The following is a 27,085-nucleotide window of genomic DNA, read 5'->3' as shown; positions in this document are numbered from 1 at the left end:
ACCTTCTGCAACAAACAGGAAAACTGAAATGTCTCTGATTCAGTGACTTGCTTGAACAGTATCTGCCTTCACTTTACAATCCATGAAAACCACAGACTAATCATTTAGTCACTAATGAGCAGTAACTCATACCACTCCTGCCTGTGATTTCTGACCATTTCATTAATTAGATAACCGTAACAATTCTCTACTGTTGAATTTACAGTTTTAATATTCAACGTGGAGACTTCACATATCCGTATTCAAATTCCCTAACTTCTCCTGTGGGCAGAAAAGTGTGCACAGAGTGATTAACGCGCACTGGTACAGCTCGTCCCTGTTCACTGCGGCTGTGTCTTGTAGGCACCTGCACTCCCCTCTCCCCAGCACTCCCCACTGCCACCTTGCTTTAGGTAAGCAGCTGAAGCAGCCTGTGTTGCATTTAAGGGGAAGATGCAACAGGGAAGCAATGTTCTCATGTACTTTGCAGATGCCACCTACAATGTCACTTATATTTTACAAAAAATTATAATTTTTAAGAAATTCCATTATTTAATCTAAAATAATAGTAGAATAAAAATAAGCTCTCTCTTTTTTTCCTCGTGAGAAGAAACACTGAATAGCCTAACTCATTGGTCTAGTTTCTAACACTGCTAATGAAGTACTGTTACACCACACTGCTATCCTGCTACCTGTAAAGCGAGGTGGCAGTACCGTACTGATGTGTTCATAAAACACTGGTTCTGTTTTTTTAAAGAGGGAGTTGCCATGCAAACATAAATGCAATACAGCAAAATCAGATGTGCTCTGGCACTAAAAATCACAAGTGGATGGATTTATGGTACTGCACTACTGCCATCAACACAAAGTTCATTAGTATTTTATCTAAGTTACTCTTTTTGGCAATGTTCATATTTGTGCAAACCAAGTGCAGTCTTTAACAGATCATAATAACAATGCTTTAAGCACGTTTAAAATAGCTTAAAATTATGGCAAAGTCTGAGACAGAAAAATTAAGTTCCAAAGCAGGAATCATTCTCTTTCACTAGTTACTTCTATCAAGATAGTTGGGAAGAAAAATCAGAAGGATGTTTGCATCAAGATATATTGCAGTAATTAGATAGAATCTTACCAGACAATGCAACATATTAAATAAAATAATAATACACTAGTCTCCTAAATGACAACAGGAAACTGAGAACATTTATATTGCTTTATTCTACTAATCAATGTAATTAGCTTTAGTATCCTCATATCTAATTATTGCTTTCTACAATCAATATGTGCTTTATTAGATAGCATGGAAATGACAAATAGATCAGAGTTCAAAAAACTTTACGATCTCAAAATCTAGAAATAGTTTAGTGAAAATCTGCCATGCATTATTACCCTCATTACTGTAATATTAAAGTTCATTCACTATATTTTGCATTACATCTGCAAATTTTACCTGAGTATTTTTTGGATAAGTTCTTTTTCAGCCAAAGACAATAGCTGCAATGAAGAAAAATACAACTATCTACGGAGATCTCTAGAAATGGATGCTGTAAATGGATCCCTGTTGTTTTCTGCCTTTGAAAACACAGTGACACTTAATCTAAACTTGTCTGTTACGAAGGAAAAATACACTTTGCATTTTCTTAAGTGAGTCCCAGTCCTGATGTGTTCAGTTTAATACAAGTCTCCCCATGGGCTCCAATGGGCTCTCAGGTCTCTCCACATTTATTAACCTTCCTGCATCTCAGTGCTGTACCACATCTGTGTCACCAGGTAAATGTCACTGGATCAACACAAAAATATGTAGATCTTCATTGGTTTACCCTGTTTGCACTAGCACGTAACTCTCAGAATTACAGTTCTTCTAATTCAGCTTCTTTTTCTCCCCCTCACTTCAAATCAGGGTCAATTAAAGATGTTAATCTTGGCAAATATTTGCCTGGACTATGACTCATGTTCTTTATATGAAGCTGATAAAACATAACTCCACTGGTACTCCTGTTAAAATTACATTTTGAAGACCTGGATTCAAGAAGCGTTGATGTTCTGATTTACATAATCTGAGTCTCCTACCTGTGTTACTTTCATCTCAAATTCTCTGGCTGGGACTATTCAGAGCTTGATTCATAGTATTTTAGCTACAAAGCTGACACACAGAAAAAAATAAAATAAAATTTACTGGTTAAATAGCTTCAGTTCTTCCTGTCAGGCATCAGTACAGAACATGTCTTCTTACTGCTGATATTACAATGTACCAGAAGACTAATCTACACCCTTCTGAAACCAAAGGTGTGGGCTTGCTTTGAATTAAAGTGCTGCCAAAAAGTAGAAGTGAACATTAAAAAGTGCATAAATTACATAATGCAGAGCTCAGACAGTTGGTAATATAATACACTTTTTTTCCCCTCTCACTGATCTAAATCTGTTTTAGTCTTGCAGTGGCTGAAAGCTGTTGGTGTCTGGTGGTTAGTAGTCGATCTCTGTCACGTTACCACTGGGAAAGTGTCTGAATGCCAAAAATATGTATTCAATTAGAAGTCAAACTGGCTTCAGACTAGATGTTAGAAAAAAAATATCTTTATCATGAGGGTGGTCAAACACCAGACCAGGTTTCCCAGCAAGGTGGCTGATGCCCCATGCCTGTCAGTGGGCAAGAGGCATTTAGAGATTCCCTCGATAATGTTGGAGCTTTGGGTTAGTTCTGGAGCAGTCAGGCAGTTGGACTCGATGGTCTTTGTAGGTCCCTGCCAACTGAACTATTCTAGTCTATTCTAAAATTATACCTTGTTCTTTTACATGTAATTATTCTGCCATAAGCAGTGCAACAGCCGTCAGCCTCATCAACACAGGCCCAAGGCAGTGAGGGACACAAAACTCCCATCTTAACCTTAATAAGCTTGCTACAGGGACATCTCTGGGAACTAAAAGACTGTGTCTCAGATCCCTTTAAAATCTGCTTTACTGCCTTGTTCTTTCTCATGGAAGAGTTTAAACACTGCTTCATTAGGTCTCTGTATTACAGATCAATTTTCCAGATGTTTTAACCTGCATTTCACGCCTGTAAGAAACTTCTTCCCCTAAGTCTGCAACAAACAGTGATTTAAAGCATGCCACCATCAAACATACAGAAACAGATTTGTGTACTCATCCAACGGAGGTATCTTCATGTGCCTGGCTTTATCTAACATAACTCCTTTCTTGCTTTGCTCCCTGTCAGGGCAACAAGATGTGAGTGACCTCCTACCTTCTCTTCCTAATCAACATTTCCGCCCAGCAGCTGCTGGCTACTCACTCCCATCCTTCCTCCATGGAGAATTTCACATAGTTAATTACCCGTTTCATCTCTAAGCTCTCACTCTGGGAACTTTGTAATTTTTGGTAAGTGATTGCCAACGGCATCACCTCAATAGCCCAGCTGTTGCTCCCTTGAAGTTGTTTACAGAGATCTCATCTCTGACCATTGTTTAGTTTCCTGCTTGCTCTAGCAAACAGCTCCTTTGATTTCAACCCCCTTCACTCAGAGAGAATAATGTGAAACAGATAAAGTAGAATCCAATTTAAAAAAATAATCTTTTCTTCATTCTCCATAAACGCTCATCAATACTAAACTCACATACATAAACCATGTTGTCTTTAGAGAAGGAAGAGGTAGAAAGTGAGATGCAGAAAGGAAGTTGGGTACACGAAACTTTCATCTCCTCATACTTTAGGTAACTACTTTCCAAGCTGACAAGCTGCTTGTGTCCAGGTAGGTGCAGAAATACCAACCTGATAAGGCCTTTTTCTCAGACTGAAGGATTCAGAATAGACTGTGATTAATTAAAATAATTAAATTAACTTTTGCAAAAGTCATCATACTTACGCTGTCATTGCTTCCTTTGTTGTCCTCATATTTTGTCTCTATATGAATGGAGAATTTAGGCAAAAATGAACACTGCAATAAAAGAAAAATATGTTTGATGTGATAAAAAATATGCCTGCATCATCAGCTGACATATCAGTACATCCTGTTTGGTACTGGCTTTCTTATTTTTATTTTTTTTCAGATTACTTCAAGAAAAAGTGTCAAATTTTATACAACACAAAAGTAAAGGGATTTATGATTCTAGAAGGCTACAGAGGTTATATCTGAAAGTTGAATACTAAAATGAAGGTATAAATAAATTACTATGAGTACTCTGGAATAACTAGATACAACAACTTTCATGCACACTATACACAGGAGTACAAATGTCCTGAATGTCTTGCTGTAAGTGCAATACCTGACCATCTCAAGAGCATCTAGATACTCACCATCACAGATTAGTCTATCCTCCATAAAAAAATAATCCAAGGACTTTTCACTAGCTGCAGGTTCTAACCAAACAGTTATAATATTTTAACATGCAAGGTTTCTTTCTTTCTTTTTCTTTTTTTTTTTTTTTTCAGTGGGAAAGGAATTTTAGTATAATTTCCTATTAATTAAATGAAGATGGATTATGAGTTGCCATGGCAAGTCTTTTATACTAGACCCAAATTCCTCTTTGGATAATAATGCAAGAAAATTAGGAATGCACAAATGTTGTGGTTTTTTGTTTGTTTGTTTTCTATCAAAATAGTATTTCTGTATTTTATATCAGAATAATATATATACATATATATATATATATTTTTTTTTTTTCTGTGGATTACTTAATTTAGTTGGGTTATCAAGACTAGAGTTTATAATACTAGGCAACATAATTCCAGTGGAGGAAATATTTCAAATATCTTTAGCATTTCACAGTTCTTTCAATTCAATATTTCAGATAGGCAGATAGAGCTGGTATCTAAAAAATATCCAGAGGATGTTGGTTGAACAGCGTCTTTACTGTTAGTCAAGTCTTTTCTTGCATTAACTGCCCGTGAAACCCAAGTGCCACTTCCTTGTATGATGCATCACTAATACCCTATGGCAAAGCGTCTTTGCAAAGACTCTGCCTACTTCACGCCTTGTACATACAGATTATACAACGAGGACATTATGATGCCTCAGTGTTCACACTGCTCTTACTCCAAGTTAGGACTTGATAAAATTTGCAGAATTCTTTTAAGGGATGGACGGATGACTAAGAAAGGAGGTGATTTTGACGGCAATTTACAGTGCAACCAAATTGAAATGAGAAGCCACCTCCTTTGAGACTAGAGAAAATATGTTCCCAATTCCGTGGATCTCATCTAAAAAGCCATCGTTCAATCTCATTTGATCACAGGATATCCAGTATTCATGAGCACATCTACAGCCAGTCATTGGTGCAAAAAAGAATGATAGTTTTACCAGAACAGGGTTCTGGTGCCATGGACTACACGGATAACAGATTCCTTTGGGGGAGGAAGGAAGGCTCCTGGTCAAACTGTCTCCCCATTAACATAATGAAATATTCCCATGTAACATGTTGCTGCTGCAGATGCACAGACCACACAGGCTTCTCTTCAGATCATATAAATCCGAAAATCAATCCCATCTGAACTGTGACTAGCTCTCAGCTATGCAACTTGTTCATTGAGTAAATACATGGGGTGCCAAAAATAAAATATAAAAAAAATTAGCAAGTACAAGATGGGGCAAGTTCAATGACAGATCTACTAGTTCCTTATTACTCATATTTTGTGGGCAATTAAACCTTTCCTGTATATACATCTCAAAGTGCCAGTTGAAAATATACAATATTTATAAGCATTTGGACGAAAAGACTCCAGATATTCTCCAAATTGAAGTTTTACCATGTAACTCAGTATTTTGCTCCTGTTCTGGCAGACAGCTAAATGCCTCAGCAAACAGCAGGACTCACATGGAAAGAAGTTTATAACAATAACAACAACAACAACAATAATAATAATAAACATTGAGGTTTGTCATAAGGAGGGGGGGATGAAGATCCTTGAATTATATTAATGCTGGTTGGAAGGAAAGATGAAAAAAAGGGATTGATTTTAAGAATTGTATAATCAAATGCTCTTAAATTAATAAAAAGTTATAAATGTATTGCTACAGGAGATATGGAATGACCCAGCATACACAGAGATCAACTAAAGGATATGGAATGACCCAGCATCATCTAAACCACTGTTCATTGTCACTCTGAGGGTTCATATTCAAAAAGTATAAAACAACATTCTAGTTGTTTTCTGTGTTTGCAGGAGAACACAGAAGGTTGAAAAGGTAAATTACTACTGGAGGTGGATTATAAAACGCGGATCTTAAAAAAAAAAAAAAGAAAAAAGATATATATATAACCTAACCACAGACATCTACTGCACAGCTTTTAGAGAATTTGGAAAATAACTCCATCAGTGCTTGGATGGTGAAAACACGGGTTATGAATTTCAAAAACTCCGCATACGTCAACCTTGTATTTTACAAAGATCTCTAACTACTGGGATCACAGTCCAGGCATACAGAGCTCCTGCTGACAATAACCTGGAGCTCTGCATATGGGCATCCCGTGGGAAAGCATCCTTGAGGAAATGAGAGGAGCCTGCCAATGAATACAGTTTGTTTTTATCTGCAGTTACCAGTACTGTTACTGAGTGCAATAACTGGTACTGCACTACTACAGACTCAATACCTAGGTCAGAATAACAGCTTTTAGGAACATTTTCACCAGAAGTAGTAGAGATGTATGCCATAATATTATAAAGTCTAACAGTTTACTAGCATAGCATCTGCATATCTCAAAGTTTTACTTACACGTCAGTGTCAGTTAAGTATCCACCCTCTTGATTTGAGGACTAAAATTTAATTTTCTTTGTGAAACGCTTAAACAAAATCAACACCCCCGAACCAAAATCTAGTCTTTGATACAATGGAAGCAGTGGATGCACCAGCGTAAGGGCCATCAAGACTGTAACGCTTAAGCAGATTGCGTATCTAGGTTGGAGCTTTGGGAGTGTGCAAACTTTTATGTAATACAGTCTGAGTCTAGGAGTTTGTCCAAAACCTCAGAGGCTATGGAAATTGCTCTGACTATGCTGACCTTAATGGCTGTGGGTTGCAGAGTTTTCTCAGCTCTCATTCAAGAGGCAGCAGGGTCCACCACAAGACTTGGTGCTGCATTTATGGCCCCATTGTCAGATTTGAAAACTCTACAGCATCTTTCACACTTACAGCTCATCAAAGCTAACATCCTTGCTGAGGGAATTCCTCATCCCTGGTCCTGACTGAAGCATCTTTGCTTATGATCTAACTCTAGAAATTCAGTTGTTGAACAGAGTACATTTTTCAATTTTCATGCGCATCGTTCTTTATAGAAATAGTTGCTTTTGCTTTTAAGTCACACAGTGATGGATGAAACGCAAAACATGAAAAACCTTTGTGCTGTTGATCCAAAGCATGGGAAATTCTGAGTAAAGCCAAGTGACAGATTTCCCTTTTACCTTGCAATCTAAAAACCAAACCAACCAAACAAAATGAACCCTACTATTTTCAACCACTGTCTACCACTTACCAGCACTGAGTCAGATCACAATACTTTGAAATGCAGCCATTTTATATATTGAACTTTAGGCTGTATTAGGCTGCCTGTAGCAGTTCAGCAAGCCACTGCTTGAATCTAGGTGTTTCCTGTAACCCTGAATCTAAACTGCAGAAAAAGATCTTCTAGTCTGGTATTTCAAAAAACAAAAAAAGAACATGAAGAAAAGACTCAGAGTACTACAGAAAAATTACGTGTCTTTCACCTCAAACCACCTCATTAGAAAGTAGAAAGCCATTTTTTTTGCACAAAGATATCAAAGGTCAACCTTCCTGTTTACTAGTAAAAAGGAGAGGACTATAACAATCTAATTTGAGATTGTAGATGGTAACTTGAATTTACCTCCAAATGAAATCCAAAATTCAACAAAAAGTACTGGATTGCAAATACAGCTCTCAAAAACTGAACGGACTGGCAACCACTGTTTCAGCAGCTGTGGGGGGTCTCATTGGCTTTCAAGAACACTTAGCAGGGTCCAAATTTTTGAGCGTTTCACAGAATGTGTCTCATGATTCATCAGCTGCACTCTGACTAATTGGCAGAGGGCTCTGGCAGAACCAGAAAACTGTTTATGCATCATTCAAAAGACTTTATTACTCATGCAAAAAGTACTTTTTTTTCTACTTGAGTGGCTGCATATTTACTTAGCCAGGGATTAAAAGTGTTATGCAACAGTCAGAATCAAACTTGGGAGCGAGTGGTAGGTAATAAACCTGTTGGTAGGTTTTTTTTCAGAGCACCACTCCCTTTTTGCTGTGCCTCCCCAGGGCGTGTGTTCTTCCAGCACAAACCTGGCAGGGATCGATACGCTGAGCACGCACTGGAACGCACGGGACACCATTTCCAATTTTCCATTTCATTATCTCTACAGCTTGCAAGGTGCCTCTTTAGAAAAAAGAAACAGCAGCAAATTGAATCTTTAATTTAAAATTAGGCTTGAATTCTAGAGAGTAGTCCTAGTGCCTTCAAAGTCCCAGGGTCTTCAATAAGGTTGCTTTGAGTAACACTTTCAAAGGAGGCATCTTGTATTGTCACCTCCAGATGTTTTTAGATGTGTTATAAACTCCTTAAAAAATTACTACAATCCAGTACACCTGTGACACTCAGAAAACAAATAAGAAAAATATCTTGGGTGCTTTCTTCCTCTTTGTGTGTGTGGGTGTTTGCGTCTGTTTGTTTTAAACTTTCTGTGTTTGGCATCCTTGTTGGAAGCACCAGGAGAGGATTAAAGCTCAGGAGAGTAAGCAGTGAAACAACCGTGAGTCTGTACTTGTAATTACCACACAGAAGCAGGGGTATTTCCAGATTAAAATAAAGTCAAATGCAAGCAGCATACGGCAAACACATCCTGCAATTGGATTTTCAATTCACTACAGATAGCCTCTTGAAAAATGAAAGGCCTATTTTTAGGTGGTGATTGATTAGCGTTGCCATAGCAATAAGAAACACTTACAAGAACAGGGTACAACCTAAGTGTGCCAAAACACTTGCCAAAGCCTTAAAGAGACAGTCAAACACATATGGTGTTTTGCAAGCAGTTCAGGCAGAAGACTGTAAAAATAACCCTCGCATAGTAACTACATCCGAGGTGGCTGAAGGAATTCCTGTGGTTGCCAGTAAATACACTGGACAGAAGGGAACTGAGAAAGGTTTCTTTGTCCTCTCTAACCTGGTTCGTGTGAGAGCTATTTTACTATTTCACCATTTTTGGGGGTTTCATTTTCCATTCAGTTTCTTTCTGCCGGATGTTCCTAGAACTGAACTGCAAGGCACCTCAGCACTGCACTTCATTCCTCCTCCTGCTTCTGGTGAATATTAACCCACCATCCTTGGAAGATATTTTTATGCAGTAAAAAATTAAAGCTTTTTTTTTTTTTTTTAAGCAGCAGAAGTATATCCCTCTAAATCTTAACATAAAAGCTTGGGGAAGCAGACATGGCAATGTTAATGGTTCTCTCTGATCTCCCACCACTTTTCAGGCTGATTTTTTTTTTTTTTATGGTCACATTTACATTAGGTAGGAACACACAACAGTGCCTTACGGTGCCATCTCCTTGGAGCAATCTGAAGCACACAGTAAGTGAGGAGCTACAGAACACAATGAGGTGGGACTGGCCAAGCAGAAATAATTCAAATTTTTTAAACATGAGATCTTTTAGATACCACATCCTTTGAATTCAAAACTTTTGGGTGCTGTTTTAGAAGTCAGTTGGTAACAGCATTTCTTCACTGAAGATCAAAAACTGGAAAAAAAATAAAAAATGAACAGAGTCCCTTCTGCTTAACAGCTGGAGGGGATGTGGGGACTAACGGGGAGTGGAGGGTGCCCTGCAGGAATACCCAGCGCTGCCACAAGGCCCAAGGCAGGAATGCAGGCAGTCATGCACACAACAACCTCAAAGGAACAGGAGATATTTATAAATGAGGAGGATGGATGGAAGGGGAGCAGCGGTGTCACATGGAGATTGCCGATGCCTCTAGCATCTCCTTCATACATGGGCACAGTATCCTGCTTCCTGAGGAAGAATGGAAGTGAGAAACAGCGTGTGCAAGTGAAAACGGCAGTCCCATGAACCAGAGAGGGGGTTGGATTGCTTTATAATAAGCCAGTGGTGGAAAAAAGGAATTGTTCCAGGCAGTTTGATTTATTCTATGAAGAAATGGATGATTTAATGGGCTTAAACTATTAAATAAGAATAAAAGATTGTTGTTTTCTAAAAATATATTATTTAATTATTGTAATACTGCAGAGTTCCTTCCCTTTGCTAGAATCTCTCAAGCAATCAAATCTGTGTTTTACTAGAATGTCACCAGTTAGCCTGCAGTCTCAGTTTTTGAGGGGATTGTGGGTTAGGGAAGGGAGAAAGGAGGAGGAATTGTGGTAATAGCTTTGCATTAGGCTCCAATCCTGTAATCCAGACCCTGCTGCATTTTTGATGCAGATCCTTCATACACTCAGCTGGAGAAAAGTTTCTGCACTGGAGACAAGCCTGATGTGCTGCATCCAAATTTCAAGCAGTGGTAATCAGATAAAGAGAACACAGGAAAAAAAAAAAAAAAAAAAAAAAGAACAACCAACCAACCCTTCAAATTCCTTGCAGTGTTTATCTGAGGCTTTTTTTTTTCTTTCCCCCAAGTCATTTGATTATAAAAATAACAATTACAAAAACATTCCTTCCAGATAATTTACTTCATGGATAAACTGGCAGCTAAGTGAAGCACATAACATGCCTGTTCTCAAAAGTAATCAGAAAACAGCAGGTCAATAATGGAGCATTTAGCAACTATCACTCTGGGGCCGTGACACATAGCAGTCAAAATGATTATATTTGCCTCAGTCATTTGCTGTAGAAGAATTAATGTCACTTTGATATATCATCAAAGGAATCATTGTCTCCTGTTTTCTGTTCCATAACTGTTTTTCATAAATATTCTGAATTTATGTCCTATACTTAACTCAATTTGAACCATAGACAGGTTGAAAGAACTCTTCCTGCAGGGAGTAAAACATGCCATCTTTAGTCTCCATCTTGTTTTATATATTCACAATTCTGAAACTAATAGTTGTCAGGGATTATGCATAACCTTAATAGGATAAAATCATCCAGCTGTTTTTAAATTTCAGCCCCAGAATTGAAATACTGCTAACAACACTGGAACTGTTTAGATCAGGCAGCAAAACTATTTAAAGTTATCCAAAGCAAACACTCAAACTGCATCGTCTTAAATTCTGTTTGTATTTTCCCTTTCTCTGTTCTCCTTCCTCTCTTTGTTCAGAATCTCAACTGTCCCTTGAAGAGGTCACATGGATATGTGCTGCTTATTGTCTAACAATAGACAATTGCTATTAACAATAATAATTATTCACAATATAAAGTAACAATAACAATAGACGTAGGTTCTGAAACTCAGTTCTGTGCAATCCCTTTTCATTTAGTTTGCAATAGAGACGGATTTGCTTTCTAGTTAATTATTTCTAATCTAGCTGGACAGCCTCAGAAACAAATGAGTCTCCTGAGAGTTCATTCTTGTCCACACTTCTAAAAATAGCAGAAATATTTCGCACATTTGTAAAAGATATGTATTTGCAAATGCAGTAATTGGCACGTAAGGGTTTGTTGAGAGCAGCAAGGCATCTTTTCTCCATCCTCCAAGTGAAAAAGGTTCCAGTCTGAAACTAGCAAAGGAATTACTTCTAAAAGCCAGCAGCTAAAAGCACCCAGTCCCCCAAAACATGTATAGCTTGACAGTAGGCACCCACCAGTGCCCAAATTTCCTAATCACTCACTCATAGAGCAGAGCCTTGGAGGTTACTTCTGTAGCTCCTCCTTTCAGCTGTACCTCAATACAGTGCAAATTTATGAACTTAGCATCAACCTAATTACAACATTAAATTAACTTGTAAGTAAAAATTAAACATTTGGTTTAGCAAGCTATCTAATCAGGTTTCTAATTGCAAGATCAAAACCAAAGTAACCCCCCTTCTAAGTTTAAGAGTCAGATTAATAATTAGACTTTCTCACTTAAAGTCCCTGCATCATGCCCCAGCCACTAAAACAAGGGTTTGAACATTAAAGCAGTATCTTATTCTCTAAATGGTACCCCCACCTCTGGATGACTTCTTTTGGCTTCAGCGTTGAAAGGAATTGCTCTCCTACTTCCTCCTCCTTTTCAACAGCAGGAAGCCAGCAACGATTAGCTCAAGGTTTGATGCAGCATTTCTTGGGACATTACCCGTGTCTCACCTTCCTGATAGGAAGTCTTTTGTATTGCAGTTTTAATGAGATTGTCCTCCGCAAACAGCACAGTATACATTTTTAAATGCTCTCCTCGCATCACAATATTTCACATACTACACACCAGAAAACATCACTTGTACAATCATTCTGTTAAGTTCATTATCTTAAGTGTGTCATTTGCTTTACACATTATTAACACAGCTGTAGACCAAGCAGTCATATCCTGCTGTTTGCTGTCAAATTTAGAGGCTTGCTGTGTAAAGGATACCATTCTTTAAAGCAGATGTAATAGCTGGACCCAGATTTTAGACAACAAACATCACAACACTCTGATTTCCATTTCTGTTGTCATGCATCCAATCACTCCTGGCTTTTCACACTACCATTCCAGAGAAGAGTATTCCAGAAATTATTCTTAATGCCCGCTGAACTTTTTTCTTATAACGTCATGCAATTTCAGGCCCTCGAGGTGGCCAAATTAATGAAATCTGTACTATTTCACAGGCAAAACAGATTTGTGAAACTAGTCTGTATTGAACCACTGGAAGTCTAGTGCATGTGTTTGCATCCAATTTCTCAACAGCCTTCATATTTTACAACTGAAAGCCCTTAAGCCTTTCAGCAAGCTTCAGTCTGTCATTCACATCCTCTTCTAAATCATTAATGCACGTTGAAATAACACTACTGAGCCTTTAAGATCCTTGCTCTTTATTTATAGTGGAACTTCAGTGGAAAGGTATGATTTTTCCTTTCCAGCAGTATCAAGTACTTGACTTGATAAGATTGTTTTATTTATCCAGTTGTTGGCGGACCTTCAGAATCAGTTTTCCTTGAAATGAGGCTCAACTTAATTCTTTGGATGTCCCACAGACCCTCTAGAGAGGATTTACTATCTTAGGAAAAGAGTTTCCGAGCTATCTTGAATATTCTGGGGAATATCTCAGCTGGCTAATGCCTTCTTCCAGAATTCTCTAATAAATATAGATCAAAATTTAGACAAATATTCCAGACAAGCATTGGAATTATTCCCAATGGTATATTTAACATTTTTGTTCTAGATTCAACAGTTTGAGGCAAGACATTATCTCTATTTTCCCTTGAATACCATTTCATAGTCTACCAGCTCCATCAAGATATACTTTAAGAAAACTGCATTTCAGTCAGAAATCTAATCTCATCCCAATATTTCCAGTTCTGTTTCCTTGTACCTCAACTCCCATAGGCAGTTATAATGTCACTAAGAGACTGTTTTGCCTACCTTCTGCATTTGTAGACCAATTTTTCTTTACAAGTCTACTTAATCCTGCTCTTGAACACCTCCTCAGGTGTTCACCTCCCTTCTAAACACTTTGACTGAAATGTGTTTGAGATGTTGTTTCATCAGTTTAGGTAAAGATCACCTCCTGATTCAAATTCTTTGAGAATCACTCTGCTCTTTGGTTTCGATAATGTATTGCATTTCAAATTCAGACAGAAATTTCTTACTGCTACCACTCCCACTTGTCTCTTTCAGTTAAAGAAAAAATTCACATTCAAAAATTGTCTCTATCACCTAAAGAAAAAAAATGTACAACAGAGTAACAGACATCAATGTGACATAGTACGACATCTTCCCAGTTTAAAATTAAACTTACTACCATAGGTTTAAGTTCGTAATTACTATAAACTCAGATAGGCCTTACTGAAGACACCTGACAAAAATAGTTCAGAATCTGTCCCCTAGCTACTACAGTCCGTGACTGGACATGTGTTTTTTTTTTTCTGATTATCAAATTAATTTTAATCATTAAACACGGCAGAATATGTAATAAGTATCTGCAGTACATACTGAAAGCCACAGTTCAGTACTTTGGGTTTTCAAACTTGTCATCACATTTTCAAGTCTAAGCATTCAGCTTTTGGATCTGAACCTTCCAATCCCTTTGTTTTGACTCTTTTGCATTTATCACACAAAATTTTTCTCTTTTTATTTTTTACTGGTTATAAAAAAATGCACAAACATTTCAAACACTGCAGAGCTAACAAAAACAATGGATTACATTTTATCTGTAACCAGAAACTCAATCTAAATCAAGGCAGAAGTCCTTTTGCCTGGAATTTCCTTACCATCTCCGCCTCATCTTCTAAAGGCTGCTGAAAATTTACTGTATATTATTGAGGCCAGTACATTTAAAACAATTTTTCTCATGATTTATGTGCTATATTTTGCCTTAGCTCTGCTAGAGGGAATAGCTGATTTTTCTGGGCACCAGGCCCAGATTATGTTTAATTTCGTCTACGGATCATACAGTTTCCCAGATACTATACCAGAGATGAACATTTTATAAGTTAATAAAACAATAAATAAAATAAAGCATGTTCTCATGTCTCCAACTAATAACTGGAACCTTAAAAGCCTTGCTCTGTTTTATAGAAGTTTTTCTATATTGCAGTTAGTGACTAAAAATATATCAAATTATTCTCAAATGATAAAAAGTAAGGTAAATAATTTATAGGAAACAGTTCAGATTTAACCTTTGATTTCTTAAACAAATAGCTAAAATAAGTTCCACTATCAAAGGCATTACGTACTACTTGTATTAATGAGGATTCAGTTTGGCTTCCACTACTATAGTTCATATAATCACATTGTATTTTTAGAATAAAAAGAAGAACTTACTGTGTATTCTGATTTCCAATTGTTTCCAATTGTCCATTTGTGAAAAAAAAAAGAATGGTGAGAGAAAAGAAAAAAAAAGAAATGTCAATAAAACAATGATGCAAGATTCCTGCAGTAAACATACATTAATCAACAAAGAAACTTCTGTCAGTTAATCTACTGAATTTTATTTGACTAATGTCTATGGAACAATAGAAGGTACAAGTCCGCACGGAATCTAAGCATCTGATGTTTTCTTTGCAAGAAAGAAATCACATAAGATAGAAGATTCCAGTTTTTAACCAGCCATAGTCTATAATCTTTGTATCCGTCACTCAGTATGTACCTTAGAACTTCTGAAGATAAGCTGAACTATCCCAAAAGTACATGTTATTAATCATTCCTTACCTGTGATTGTATAAGGATAATAATTCCATGCCTTCTCTGTAACATAAAATATTTTGGGAACAACTGCTCTAGCCCAGCTGGGTAGTTTGCTGAAAATAAAAAGAAAACAAGATTAGAATATGTTGTAACTGTAGAAAAGAAGATACTTCCAAACATGCTTATAATCTGTGTTTCACAGGGCACAGTAATACCTAGACTTCACAATATTTCCATCAAATATGCATTCTTCCTTAGGTTTCTCCATGAGTGTACACGATGCCACGGCAGTTTGTTCGCCTCTCAGAACAAGCAATATGGTGCCAGTGACCCCTGATCAGATCTAACTTCAGGTACCAATGCAGGTTTCAAGAATTTGCCTCCAGCCTTTGGTCACGGAGGACCCAGCAGGTTAGACCTTGCGAGATGTGTCCGTGTCACAGTACCCATAGCCACAGGGAGGCACTCTTTAATCAGAGTGACTAATGGTGCTGGTCCATTTCCATCTTGACTCCATTATTTGTTCTTACAGACTGTTTCTTCTTCCTCCACAGTCTTTGCTGGCACACAGACCCTTATGTTCAACTCACCTCGTGTACACTTTTTCCCCATGCTGCCAACACCAACTCTCAACTATGAAGCTTTTATGTTAAAATTAGCAAATCACTCAGAACACCTCTGTGACGCTGGCAGGTGGTATCAGTCCCGTTTTGCTGATGGGGACTGCAAGAGCGAAGAGAATTAATGGAACTGATGTCATAACTCAGAGCTCAGTCTGTCAAGAGATCTTATCAATGCCGTGGTACTACAGCAGGGGAATAAGAAATGAAAGACATGGAGATGGATGCAGCACATAAAAAGATCATTAAAGGGTAATTAAATAATACTCTGGAAAATCAGGAGCATTTTATTTACCATGCATCTCAGGTGTCTCATTTCCAGAATTCTAGTCACTTAGGGTACCCAGTAAGTGATGAACAAACATGCACTTTAAAGAGAAGGCAAGTTCAAGCAAATACACCATCCGAGCCTTTCCTAATGACATCAATTACGATCACTTAACCTGTCAGTAACAAAGATCCAGCACTAGCCACTCAAAAAAGGCAGACCATTGGAGACTGCAAATCTCATTTTACTTCAGGGACTCAATTAAAATTGTGTTAGTCTGGCGACGTGTCGAGAGATCACCCAGGCTAAGACCAAACCTTTACTGAACCAAAGCAGACAATTTCAAACCTCAATTTTCCAACTGTAAATGTTTCAAACAGCTATGCTCAGATAACCGTGTGTGCTGAAAGTAAAATAACTTTCCATGTTAGCAAACTTCTGGGGAAAATACAGAGTTTGGATCATGAAGGTTTGTTTAACCATGATTTAGCTACACATAAATATTGTATTTGTCCAGAGGCGATATGCAGACGTTAGCACATTATCTAAAGATTCAAAGTCAAGTGCATTGACTTTTGCTCTTTGATGACATTGCTCAAAACCACATTTTCTTTCTTCTCTACAGTCTTTTCAGCAGCATTTTAAATACTGCATAATAGGCTTCATTGTACCAGGTCTTTTGGTTATTTTGTCAGCCTTTTGTCAGTATCTTTTTATGACCATCGCTTTGCTGACTCCCTTACCCCTGCTAAACTTCACTCTAATTCTTAAATAATAAATTCAGACTTTCAAATTTCTGGAAACAACGCTCCAGCAGGAATGGAGAGGCAGTAAACAATTCTGAATAGAACTAAGGCTGACAATGACACTAGACAACTGTACAAATAAGGTCTTTGCTAATATACTGCTACTCATTTTGTGCTTTTATATTTTTAATTTTTTTATTTTGGTGGCACAGATATCCATGGATCACATTCTCATTGTTTATTTCTTCCTTCCCCAAATGAAGTTCAGTCTCTCAGCACGTAGAAAGTGCTTCTTAAAGGCATTCCAGCCAAACCCAGTGTAAGAATTAAAATATTAGCAGACAAGAAAAGATAAATGAAAATAATGCATACATCTTTCCAAGAAACCATCACTGAAATACAAAAGTTCAGATTTCCTCAGGGAAATCAAAAAAACACTAGGAGCATTATAGCTACAGAAGCTTTTGGCTGTGAAATTGTGATGCTTTTAGCTCTGAAACTGCAGCTTGCTGCTTGTCTTGAACAACAGTGGAGGCATAAATACCACAAATATAGCTAGATCTATGTAGGCACTGAAGATAGCATCTCATTTGTTCACGAGCATGTTGCAAAGCACAGAGGACAACGCCTATGATTGTGTGAAGCTGCCCAAACCCCTATGTTGCTGGTTTCTTTGGAGGGATCACAACTTAGGGCAGACTGGTGTGAGAAGGTGTCCTGTGCTGAATGGCTGCAAAAACAAATCAGACCACCTGAAAAATATGGAGGCAAAATTTTGAAGACCAATTGCTTGGCACATCATTTAAGATGTGCAGCAGTGTAAGAACGGGATATTTGGGCCAAGATCAGCTGTGCAAGCAGAAAAGGATGCCTGTTCCTGCCAATTCAAAGCCAAAACCATCAAGCCAATACACAGTTTCTGCATCTTTTCATCCCTGAATTTAACCATGACAAGAAAAGTAATTTAATTTACACTAATGACTGGAAAAGAAAAGTGGGGAATAAAGGGAATCAAAGATTATTAACACCGGAAAGAAAGATGGAGGGAAAACTGTACTCTGTAATACCTAGTATCTCTGCTTCTTATCTCATTGGGGCTGGGGTAGATTTGGCAAAGCATTGCAGATTCCTTGAGTCCTCCTTGCCTTATTGACCCTGACACTGTTCTGGGGTTCTTTTACGAAAGAATCATGCAGTGTTCAGTATCTCTTGTGGGAAAGGCTGTTATCCAGTCCAGTGGAGTAGCAGGAAAGCTACGACAACTCATATTTTCCATAGGACTTGTTTCCCAGAAAGTACTTTTGGTTGGACTTCTGTGGCACAAGGGCAACTTGTAGCAGGAAGGGCAGGTAACACCTTATCTCTGAATGCATTGTGTTAGCCTTATAAAAACTAAGTTTTTTTTTTTTTTTTTTTAGTTAGGTATCCCCAAAATGGCTATTTAAATAGTGTAGTTTCCATGCTGTAAGCATGATGGATACCACTGCAGAAGCAGCCGTGTGGCTATTTGTAGCCATACACGTAGCTCTCATCTACAGAGGCATTACAGCAATGGTAATACAGTGAAATAAGTACTTGACCGAAGCTCCTGTACAGTGGTACAGGAAGCGGTTTAACTTAAATACCATAAACTCACGCTTAACAAAGGCTCTTGTAAGGTAGTCCCTTACGAGGGAACTGAGTTTGGAGTCAAGCAATGAGGTGTTACAAGGTCTTATCTGTAAATCATCATCAACTGGATCAATCCTAATCCCTCCAAAGTCAAGGGCCATGCTACCAGTCTGAAAACAATTAAAGCATCCCTCTTAACGCAGAGGAAACCCATTGGATTTCCTCATTAAAAAAAAAAATAAACCGAAACCACAACCGTTATAAATTCAGACTTAAGTTTCTGCCAAACCACAGTGTCATAGAAGCATATAGAGGTTTCTATTTCACTAATACAGACCTAAGTAAATGGAAAAATCAAGACTTTCCAAAACAAGTTTTAATTTTAAACTCTTTTGCAGTTATCTGACTGGGGGGGGGGAGTGTGGAAACTGAGCTTTATGCAGCCTGTTTATATGTAGCTGCACAGAAGTTATTACTTTTGATTGTTCATTTAATAACATTTTAAAAATCATAAATAGACTATGCTTAGATCTCATAAGAGTGTGCAGTAAGGAGAAAACACAGACTGTCCTTAAAAGATATGCATAATGATGACATATAATTGCGTTTGTTATCTTAGGACACAGATAGTCTCAAAGAGAGTGCGTGAGGGACAGAGTTGCCTATCTCCACATTCAGCTACAGGACTCCACATACTCTCCACACACAGCTACAGTCCACAGAACAGGACTGGTACAGGAGGAAGAGGTGCCTGTCATTAAACCTGACTTCAAACATCCATAGTAGATGAATTTCCCAAATTTGTGGGAAATTTGAAGGCATGTGAATCTTCTTTCTCAATGTTCAGACCCATCTTTGGGTCTGGGATCCTCTGGTGCATTGCCTGCCCTGCCAGAAGCAGTATGCTTCCCAGGTATGTCTTATTCTGACTTACTCTGAAGTGGTGATTCTGAGCATGATCTTCAAGTGCCTAATTCCTTACTTCTTCATAATAGGAAGAAAAGAAATATCCAGAAACATAAACAAAATTTCTGGGAGCTCTACGACAAGAACAAATTTATTGATTTTTACTGCCTTATACATAGCCTGTGAGAAAAAAAAAGAACTACACTCACAGTAATATTGAATGCTGGCAAAATATATTATCAGAACGTATGTGTGTACGAGTGCAATGTTACTGGTGATTCAATTTAGCCTGAGTTCAGGTTAGATATGTCAGGATTGCAATGGAGGAGTAACTTGCAATGTAGAAGCAAGAGCTATAGTGTTCCTGTATCCACAATCAAAGGCTGCAGAGCATAAAAAGTGTAATAAAAATGAGGCAGGCCAAGGGGAATAAAAGAACATCAGAAAAGCAGCAATATTCAATTAGATCAGCAATAATAAAAGTGGCAGCAGATTGAGCAATATATTTCACAGGATGCAGACATATATATTTAAATAAATATAAATATAAAAAAATCTCAGTCCTTTGAGTGTAGAGACATTGATTCACAGCAGTATAATTTCACCATAGGAAGAGACATATTTCACTTTAAGAAATGATGGAACTTTTGTGGTAACAAAAGCAATTTTTTTCCCCATCATGTCTTCCAGCCTGTCATTTTAGTACAGCAGTTCATAATTGTGCAAGACTAATGCTACTTCATAATGTCAATTCACTTTGCTGTGTCAAATCTTTTATCACCAAAAATGGGGCACTGGTTTTGCAAAAATATTATGAAGTGAGAAACTGACTATATCAAGACCCAGAAGGTTAATTGCTACCCTAAGACATAACATTAATTATCAGCTAAAAAAGCTGTTTAGAGTTTCCTTAATTTTAATGCACCTCTCCTATGTTCAATCTACATGCAGTGGATGATGAGCTAGGAATTCTGTAAAAACAAGACAAAACAATTTTTTTCCTTTTGAAAGAAAGTAAGTCTTCTTTAAAAAGAAAAATCCTAATACTTTAGAGTGTTTCATGTTAATGCCTTCAAAGGCTCTTATGATGTGCTATAAACATTAATGTATTACTTTTTGAATGCTTAAAACCATTCTGATTTTAGTGTCAAGATAAAAATAGAATCCCCAAATGATTAAGGGATGCAAGCCTGACTAACTGTTTAAGTCTTAAATGGGATGTAGGTATGGCAATGATTCAGGTTAAGTGAAATTTAATGGAATCAACATTAGTAGTGTTTACTCTAGAAATTATAGAGTATTATGCTCACTTAAAGTCAAGTAGCAAATATGTAATAAAGTCAGAGTGGAATCCGTGGGCCCATAAAACCCTTAAACCATTTTAGTTTTTTGTTTGTTTTGGGTTGGTAATTTTGGAAAACAGAATGACAAACAGTTAAGTGGAAGAAAACAGAAGTTCTGATTTTCAGTACATCTCAAACTTCAAGTTAGAATTCTTTCTCTTTGAAAAGGTACTCTAGAAGAAAGATCGACTGATCTCAGTTTCAAGCATGGGTCTATCCTCAATCTCTTAGGAAGCCGCACTTGTTCATGAGAACCTATTCTGCTTGAAAAAGAAAGGCTACGGCCTGAGACGGATATTCATGACAAATTTTTATTACTGCCCATGCTAAGAGAAGCAGTTCTATGCACTTGCCTGTTGAGATAGACCCGTTTTTCTGTTAGCTGGCCATTGCCATGATTCGGATCTTCATAGGGCTCATTCTGCACCACTTCCACACCTTCACCTCGGTCACTCTGCTCATGGCTGTGCTTGCTTATCATGTACAACTGTCCAATTCTGTACTGCAAAGCAAAATCAAGAACAATGTGTTAGCTTTATCTAATACACGAGTATTCATAAATCAATGTCATACAATGATATATCAGTATGTGCAAATAAAAGGTACTTCAAGGGATGAAAAGCAGTTTTTTGAAGCCTCATTCAGACTTATGAGCCAGGGTCCTCCCATTATCTAATCAAATCCAGGGTACCACTTGTAGAAAAAATAGGAAAAGTACTAAATACTAAGTACTTTTCCAAGTACTTAGACAAAGAAGTTTTAGAAGAGTGATTTGGCAATATTATTAACATAAGTCTGAGCACATAAATCTGTTTTATATAGATTTTCAAGTTACTTAGGAAGCCAAAACCCAGGAGCTGCAATTACAGAGAAGTAAATTGTTGCAATGTCAATTAACTTTTTTTTTTTTTCCCCAGTATGTCTGCATCTACACTTGGGCTTTTGTCTCCAGAGCAATGTAACAAAAATACATCTCTAAATCTTCATTAGCAAAGTATTTAGATTAAATTTTACTTTCCCATACATTTTCTGTTTTCAGATTTTACTCTTATTGAAGTTCCTTCCACATTCTTGAACATACCATGGTTCTTACAACAAACTGTCTTTGGACCTAACCAGTTTTCTCCATTTGGATCCACCTCTCTCCCAAAGTAATTTATTTAGGCATATACATGCCAATCACTTCAATTACGTCAATCACTTTAAACACAAAGGATAGCCTGTGAATTTAGAGAATGGCTCGGCTACTACACAAAGTTGCCATGTACTAGCTCAGCACAGACAAACAAAAATGCAGTGACAGTCTGACCTCAGAAAATGGTGAGATTCTTATGATTATCACATATAAACAGCAATCCTACAATGTACTTTACACTAAAACCCCAAATCAAAAGAGATTAAAAAAAAAGAGCTAAACAAAAAAAGCCAAACCACGAGACCTTATTAACAACTATCAACAAGGTGGCCTTGCTAAACAAATCAATAAGAAGTAGGGCTGGGATTTCCTTCACGGCACTCAGTGGACAGAATAGCATAGAGTTCCTGCTCCTTCCTGGAGCCACACACTACAACAGTGAAGCAAATGATTTATATCAACCAAGTGCCTTTCAGCTGATAATTCTGAGGCACTAAAAATGCCTCAAGTTTATAGAAAGTTCTTTAAGAATAAAAGGGTGCCCTAGGGTAGGAGTGATACACCTTGGATCTCTAGGCTAATTCGGTAATTTCAGTGGATTCCTTTTTCATTGCTTTTCCTCAAAAACCTCCTCTCACTGAAGAACACAACCCACTCTTAAAACTTGTTAGAACTAGTAAAGATGAAAAAACAGCAAGAAGAAAAATAAAGATACCGTTGTCACAAAACTGGAGTGTCATACCAGTCAAGCCAATTACTTGTGAAATTGTGACCCTTGCAAAGTTTGAAAATCAGTAAATCTCGGCATTCCTGCTGGCTATGCAACTTAGAGCTGCCCAGAAATTTCAGTTATGCATCTAATGTTCCTTCCTCTCCTTTCTCCTCATAATTAGAGAGAATTGATGACTTTTTGTTATTTGAATGATTGTTCTTTCTCTTTATAGCCTACATAACTCTGGAGAACCTACTCTAGATAAATCAGTGTATAGAAACATTCCTAAGATATCCACTAAAACAGCAAGTAGAATAATGCTATTTAAACTATTTGATGTCCTGCCTATAACTTCAGCTTCTTCATCTCTCGTATCTCTTTCAAACAAGATGTACCCATTCAATAGATGAGCACTAGAATGTTTTTTCTTGCTAATCTAGTTATCTTCCTCAGTCTCTACTGAATTCCTTGCTTCTCTATCTCATCATATTTTAAACATTTTGTTCTAAGCTTCAAGGCTCTGAAGAGCTGTCACCCTCATCACACACTTGAACCGGTTTCATGAAAATCTGCCTTCTCCACTTCACTAATAATAAATGAACGCACTGGTACGCAGCCAAGGCAAAGTTTGTAGACAGAGCAAATACATTTTATTTGACCAGCTAGTACTGCTGGAAAAGGGAGAACTTTCAGGCACTTGAAGCTGTTCTTCAGTTCCAAAATCAAAGCAACATACTTCAAAGCTGAATAAAAGCTGAGGAAAAAATGCCCTGCTTTAATTAGATATGTATCAATCAGACCACCTGAGAGTAAAGATACTGCCTGAGGAGTGATAAGGATGTTAGAAAAGAGGAGAGGTGATAAGGTGCTTATCTTCTAATGGAAAGAAAGAGATCAGTAATTTATAGCTTGTGAAACATGAAAAGGTTAGCTAAGGAAAGGGGGAGAGCAATTAAAATTTGCCATGAAGCCAACATCACTACTGAGATGTCTATTGAGATTTTTTTTTCCCCTTCCACTTTTAGTCCCCATAGACACATGGACAACTCACAGGAAACTCTGGAAAGCACTTCACAACTGCATGCATCACTGCATGCTTCGATTTCCTACTTCCACTCAGTCCTTTGCAATTTTAGTCTCAGTTTTAATGGTCAAATACAGATATCTCACATGGGGTTTTACAAAGGCATTCACTTGCTCCAGAGTCATGAATCAGATACCCACCTATAACAACATGTTTTGCTAGGAGAGTGATTGTTGTTCTTTCATGGACCCATACTACCATAAACTGCAAGCAAAATATCAAATCACAACACCTGTAAATCACTCTGAGCACATGGTTAAGAATGGCTAAGCTACATACCTGCTGCACTGTTCAGAAGATAATCAGCAGTATCATGTAGAAATTACCTTACAGATGTTGCACAGTCAGTGCTTATAGAAAAGTTCTACTTGATGAGACTCAGAATTGCATGTATTCCACTTACCCCTCAGATCTCACAGAATGTATCAAAGGCAGCCCAGCTTGGCACTTGGGAGATGCTGAAGAGAACTGAAGGCACCGTAACTGGTGCTGGACAGCTCTTCGGCAGCAATCTTACAGCTACTCGCCTCTTCCCAGGGGATAACTTTGGATTTGACACCAATCAAGTGAAAATATCTTCCCTTCAGTGCTATTGAAATAACTGTGCAGTCCTGCCAGCAAGTAGCTGCATTCTGTGAAAGCGGCACACTTTTACATGCATTTTAAAGAAGCTAACTTAGCTCCTCTGTTTGCCATTTATTTGTTGTTATCTAGTTCATAACCTTTTAATCTAATTCTAGACCAAGATCAAAAAAGATTGGACCTAGTAATAATTCTATTATTTTACCAAGCCAAAGAATACAGAAGTATAATTTCATATAAAATCTTCTTTTAACAAGTGTATGTTTGTATTTACATGGATAAAAAAACAAAGCAAAGATGTGTATTTTAGAACTTGCTGAAATTTAAAGGCCTGAAAAAGCCTTCACAGCTTTTTCTAAGTTCCTATCAATGTTGTAGAGAAATAAACACTAAGAAACATTTTATAGCAGTAATCAGGAGTCACCATCCCTGCCAGGATAAACTGATACACCACTATTATTTACGTTGCTCTAGTCACTATGTGAATTTCGATGTGCCTAGCTGCAAAAGAGTCTTCCAGGACCACATACAGTGTCAGGGAAGTCAGTACAACTTCATGCAGTGGCACCTGACCTGTATTTGGCTTGGGAGAAAAGCTCTTCATCTGAGAGCTCTTCAGCTTAATGGAGGAAAATTTCTTCGGTGTCAGAGGCAGAGCTTCAACAAACAAATGCACTGAATATGGAGTTGGAGTTTTCTAAGGATATTGCTATGGAGCTTTTGTACTATACTTGGCGTTTAACTCCTAACGAGGTAGACGTTGGCTCACCAGTGACTTCTCTTTTTCTTCAGCTGGCAGATGGTGTTTGCCTACTGGGAGTTTAATCACACAAGAAACAAGGCTTATGTCAACAACAGCGTAATGATGGTCAATCAGATTTTGTTTAAACTTGTAAGTGAGAGTAGAATCACTTTTGTGGGGTTCTTGAGACAGAAGAAATAAGAGGTCCACTCTACACATCTTTCATTTGTAAAACTTCCATTGTCTTCAACAGAAGATGAATAAGAATCCCTGTACAAACGTGGCCATTTTTTCCTTTCTTTTTCCACACCACAGCCTTTAGTTCTGTCAGACTGTTTTGTTAGCAGCCTAATGAGAAGAACAAATTAGGCTATAAATGAAACTTGCTCTCAGCGTTTATTATGATGTGTTTTAGCTCTATGACAAGTCTTGTGTGAAATCAAGTAAATTCTTCAAAGCTTGATCTAGTCTCCCTTAATGTATTTGAGGAGAATACTTTCACCATTTCTAATTTAATGGGGCTCCTCCCCTGCAGGTTTGCCAAGGAAAACTGACTGACCATTACTCAGGTTTTGATCTAATGCTAGTCTTTCAACAGAGCCTCTGATACAGCTTTTCAAATGTTATGTGGACGGCAGAAAGTATCATTCTCTCAAAGGATAAATTACTACAAAGCTATCCATAATCTGATTTTTTATACCATTCCTTTAAATTCTTAACTGAACGCTCACAGAAAACGTAGCAGATGTAACACTGGCTTCATCTTATACGGCAATTATTGTATTCAAAAGAATCATTGAACTCTTTCATCTGCACTTTTCTATAACTGGACTAAAGCATCAGGGATGGTGCTGCCAATTCAATTTATGCGACTTATTGTTCCAAGCCAGGAGGAAGATCCCTCCCTGTAGTTAAAAACCAGAGCCCAGGAGATGCAGAGTGCCTTTTATACTTATTTAAGGTAATGATTGTTCAGAGCACTGTATTTTGACAATGGAAAATATTTCTCAGTGATTCATGCTAAAACACACCAGTGGCTTCCTGGCCTGTCCTCTGAAAACTACAAAGGTAAAACAGAAAAAAGTGAGACCAGCAGTAACAGCTAAACTGAAAGAGACGTGTTCATGCACACGTATGCTCCTTTCAGAGGTAGCTGTCAGTGGTGGAATCATGCCTCCATTGATAGCAACAGGCATTTTGTCATTGACCTTAATTCAGCAAAGATTTACATCTTGCAACAAAATGTAATGAACCAATTTCATCCTTGGTTGTACCTATCTAGGTACACTGAATCCAAGGGCATTGGTTATGGTAAAAAAGTAGGAATTTCCTTAAGGAATTCTGATTTAGAGAATGCTGAAAACAATGCTTAAACTCGCAGAAAACAATACTTAAATACTTAAAACTGACTGATATGCTTGGGATTTCCTTTCATGTCATAGTCTCTGGAAGACTGCGTGCTCCTCAGTGAATGCATTTCAAGACTTCGTTTAAGGCTGATTTTTTTGCTAAAAAGAATAGCAGAAATATTACTCAGTATAATCATTTCCACGTTTAGGATTTTTTAAAACAAGTACTGTCTATTCCTCAAAGTACCACCATGAGATAAGCATGGTGATCCCCTGAGAAGCTCCTTGTCCAAATGTGCACAACCTGTCACTCCATGCCATCTCTTAACAACGACTTTCTTAACAGAGATAATTTCTGGAATAATTTGCTTGAAAATGTATTTGTTTGAGTACATATCTTTGTTTAGGAGGATACTCTGAAGTTTCCTTTTGTGTGCGCTTTGGTTTGGTTTTGGAAAGTCTTGTTTTGAGGTCTCAGTGAAGACCTAAGCCCCACACTGCCAGATTTTCTGCCTCAGAAAATGAAAGAATATACGAAGAGTTTACAGTTAGATATTGGAAATGGGCAAGAGAAACATTATCCTCATTTTATAAGAGAAATAGATACAGAGATTAAATTAATACCTCAACATTAAATAAAAAAAATGTGATAGAAGAGGGAATTTTGCCTCAATCAAGCGATCCCCAGCTCAGTGCTTTTACCACAAGACACACCTGTAAATTTTTTCAATTCTAAAAAGTAATTACTTAAGTAAAA

At 37.5% G+C, this 27,085-nt stretch overlaps 1 protein-coding gene across 1 annotated transcript in view; it reads right to left on the bottom strand.

Moving 5' to 3' along the window:
* Positions 1–27,085, bottom strand: part of PITPNC1 (phosphatidylinositol transfer protein cytoplasmic 1) — an 84,444-nt gene that overhangs the window by 23,745 nt on the left and 33,614 nt on the right. Inside the window, exons 2-5 of the mRNA XM_072025627.1 lie at positions 21,078–21,226; positions 15,255–15,343; positions 14,868–14,875; positions 3,839–3,910 (exon numbers count right to left, since the gene is read on the bottom strand). Coding sequence (XP_071881728.1) covers positions 3,839–3,910; positions 14,868–14,875; positions 15,255–15,343; positions 21,078–21,226 — 318 coding nt within the window. The remainder of the gene's footprint in view (positions 1–3,838; positions 3,911–14,867; positions 14,876–15,254; positions 15,344–21,077; positions 21,227–27,085) is intronic.

This window comes from Anas platyrhynchos, chromosome 19 (genome assembly GCF_047663525.1).
Source record: "Anas platyrhynchos isolate ZD024472 breed Pekin duck chromosome 19, IASCAAS_PekinDuck_T2T, whole genome shotgun sequence".
Lineage (NCBI taxonomy): Eukaryota > Metazoa > Chordata > Aves > Anseriformes > Anatidae > Anas > Anas platyrhynchos.
The sequence above is the reverse complement of the archived record's forward strand: the minus strand, read 5'-3'. Positions and strand labels throughout refer to the sequence as shown.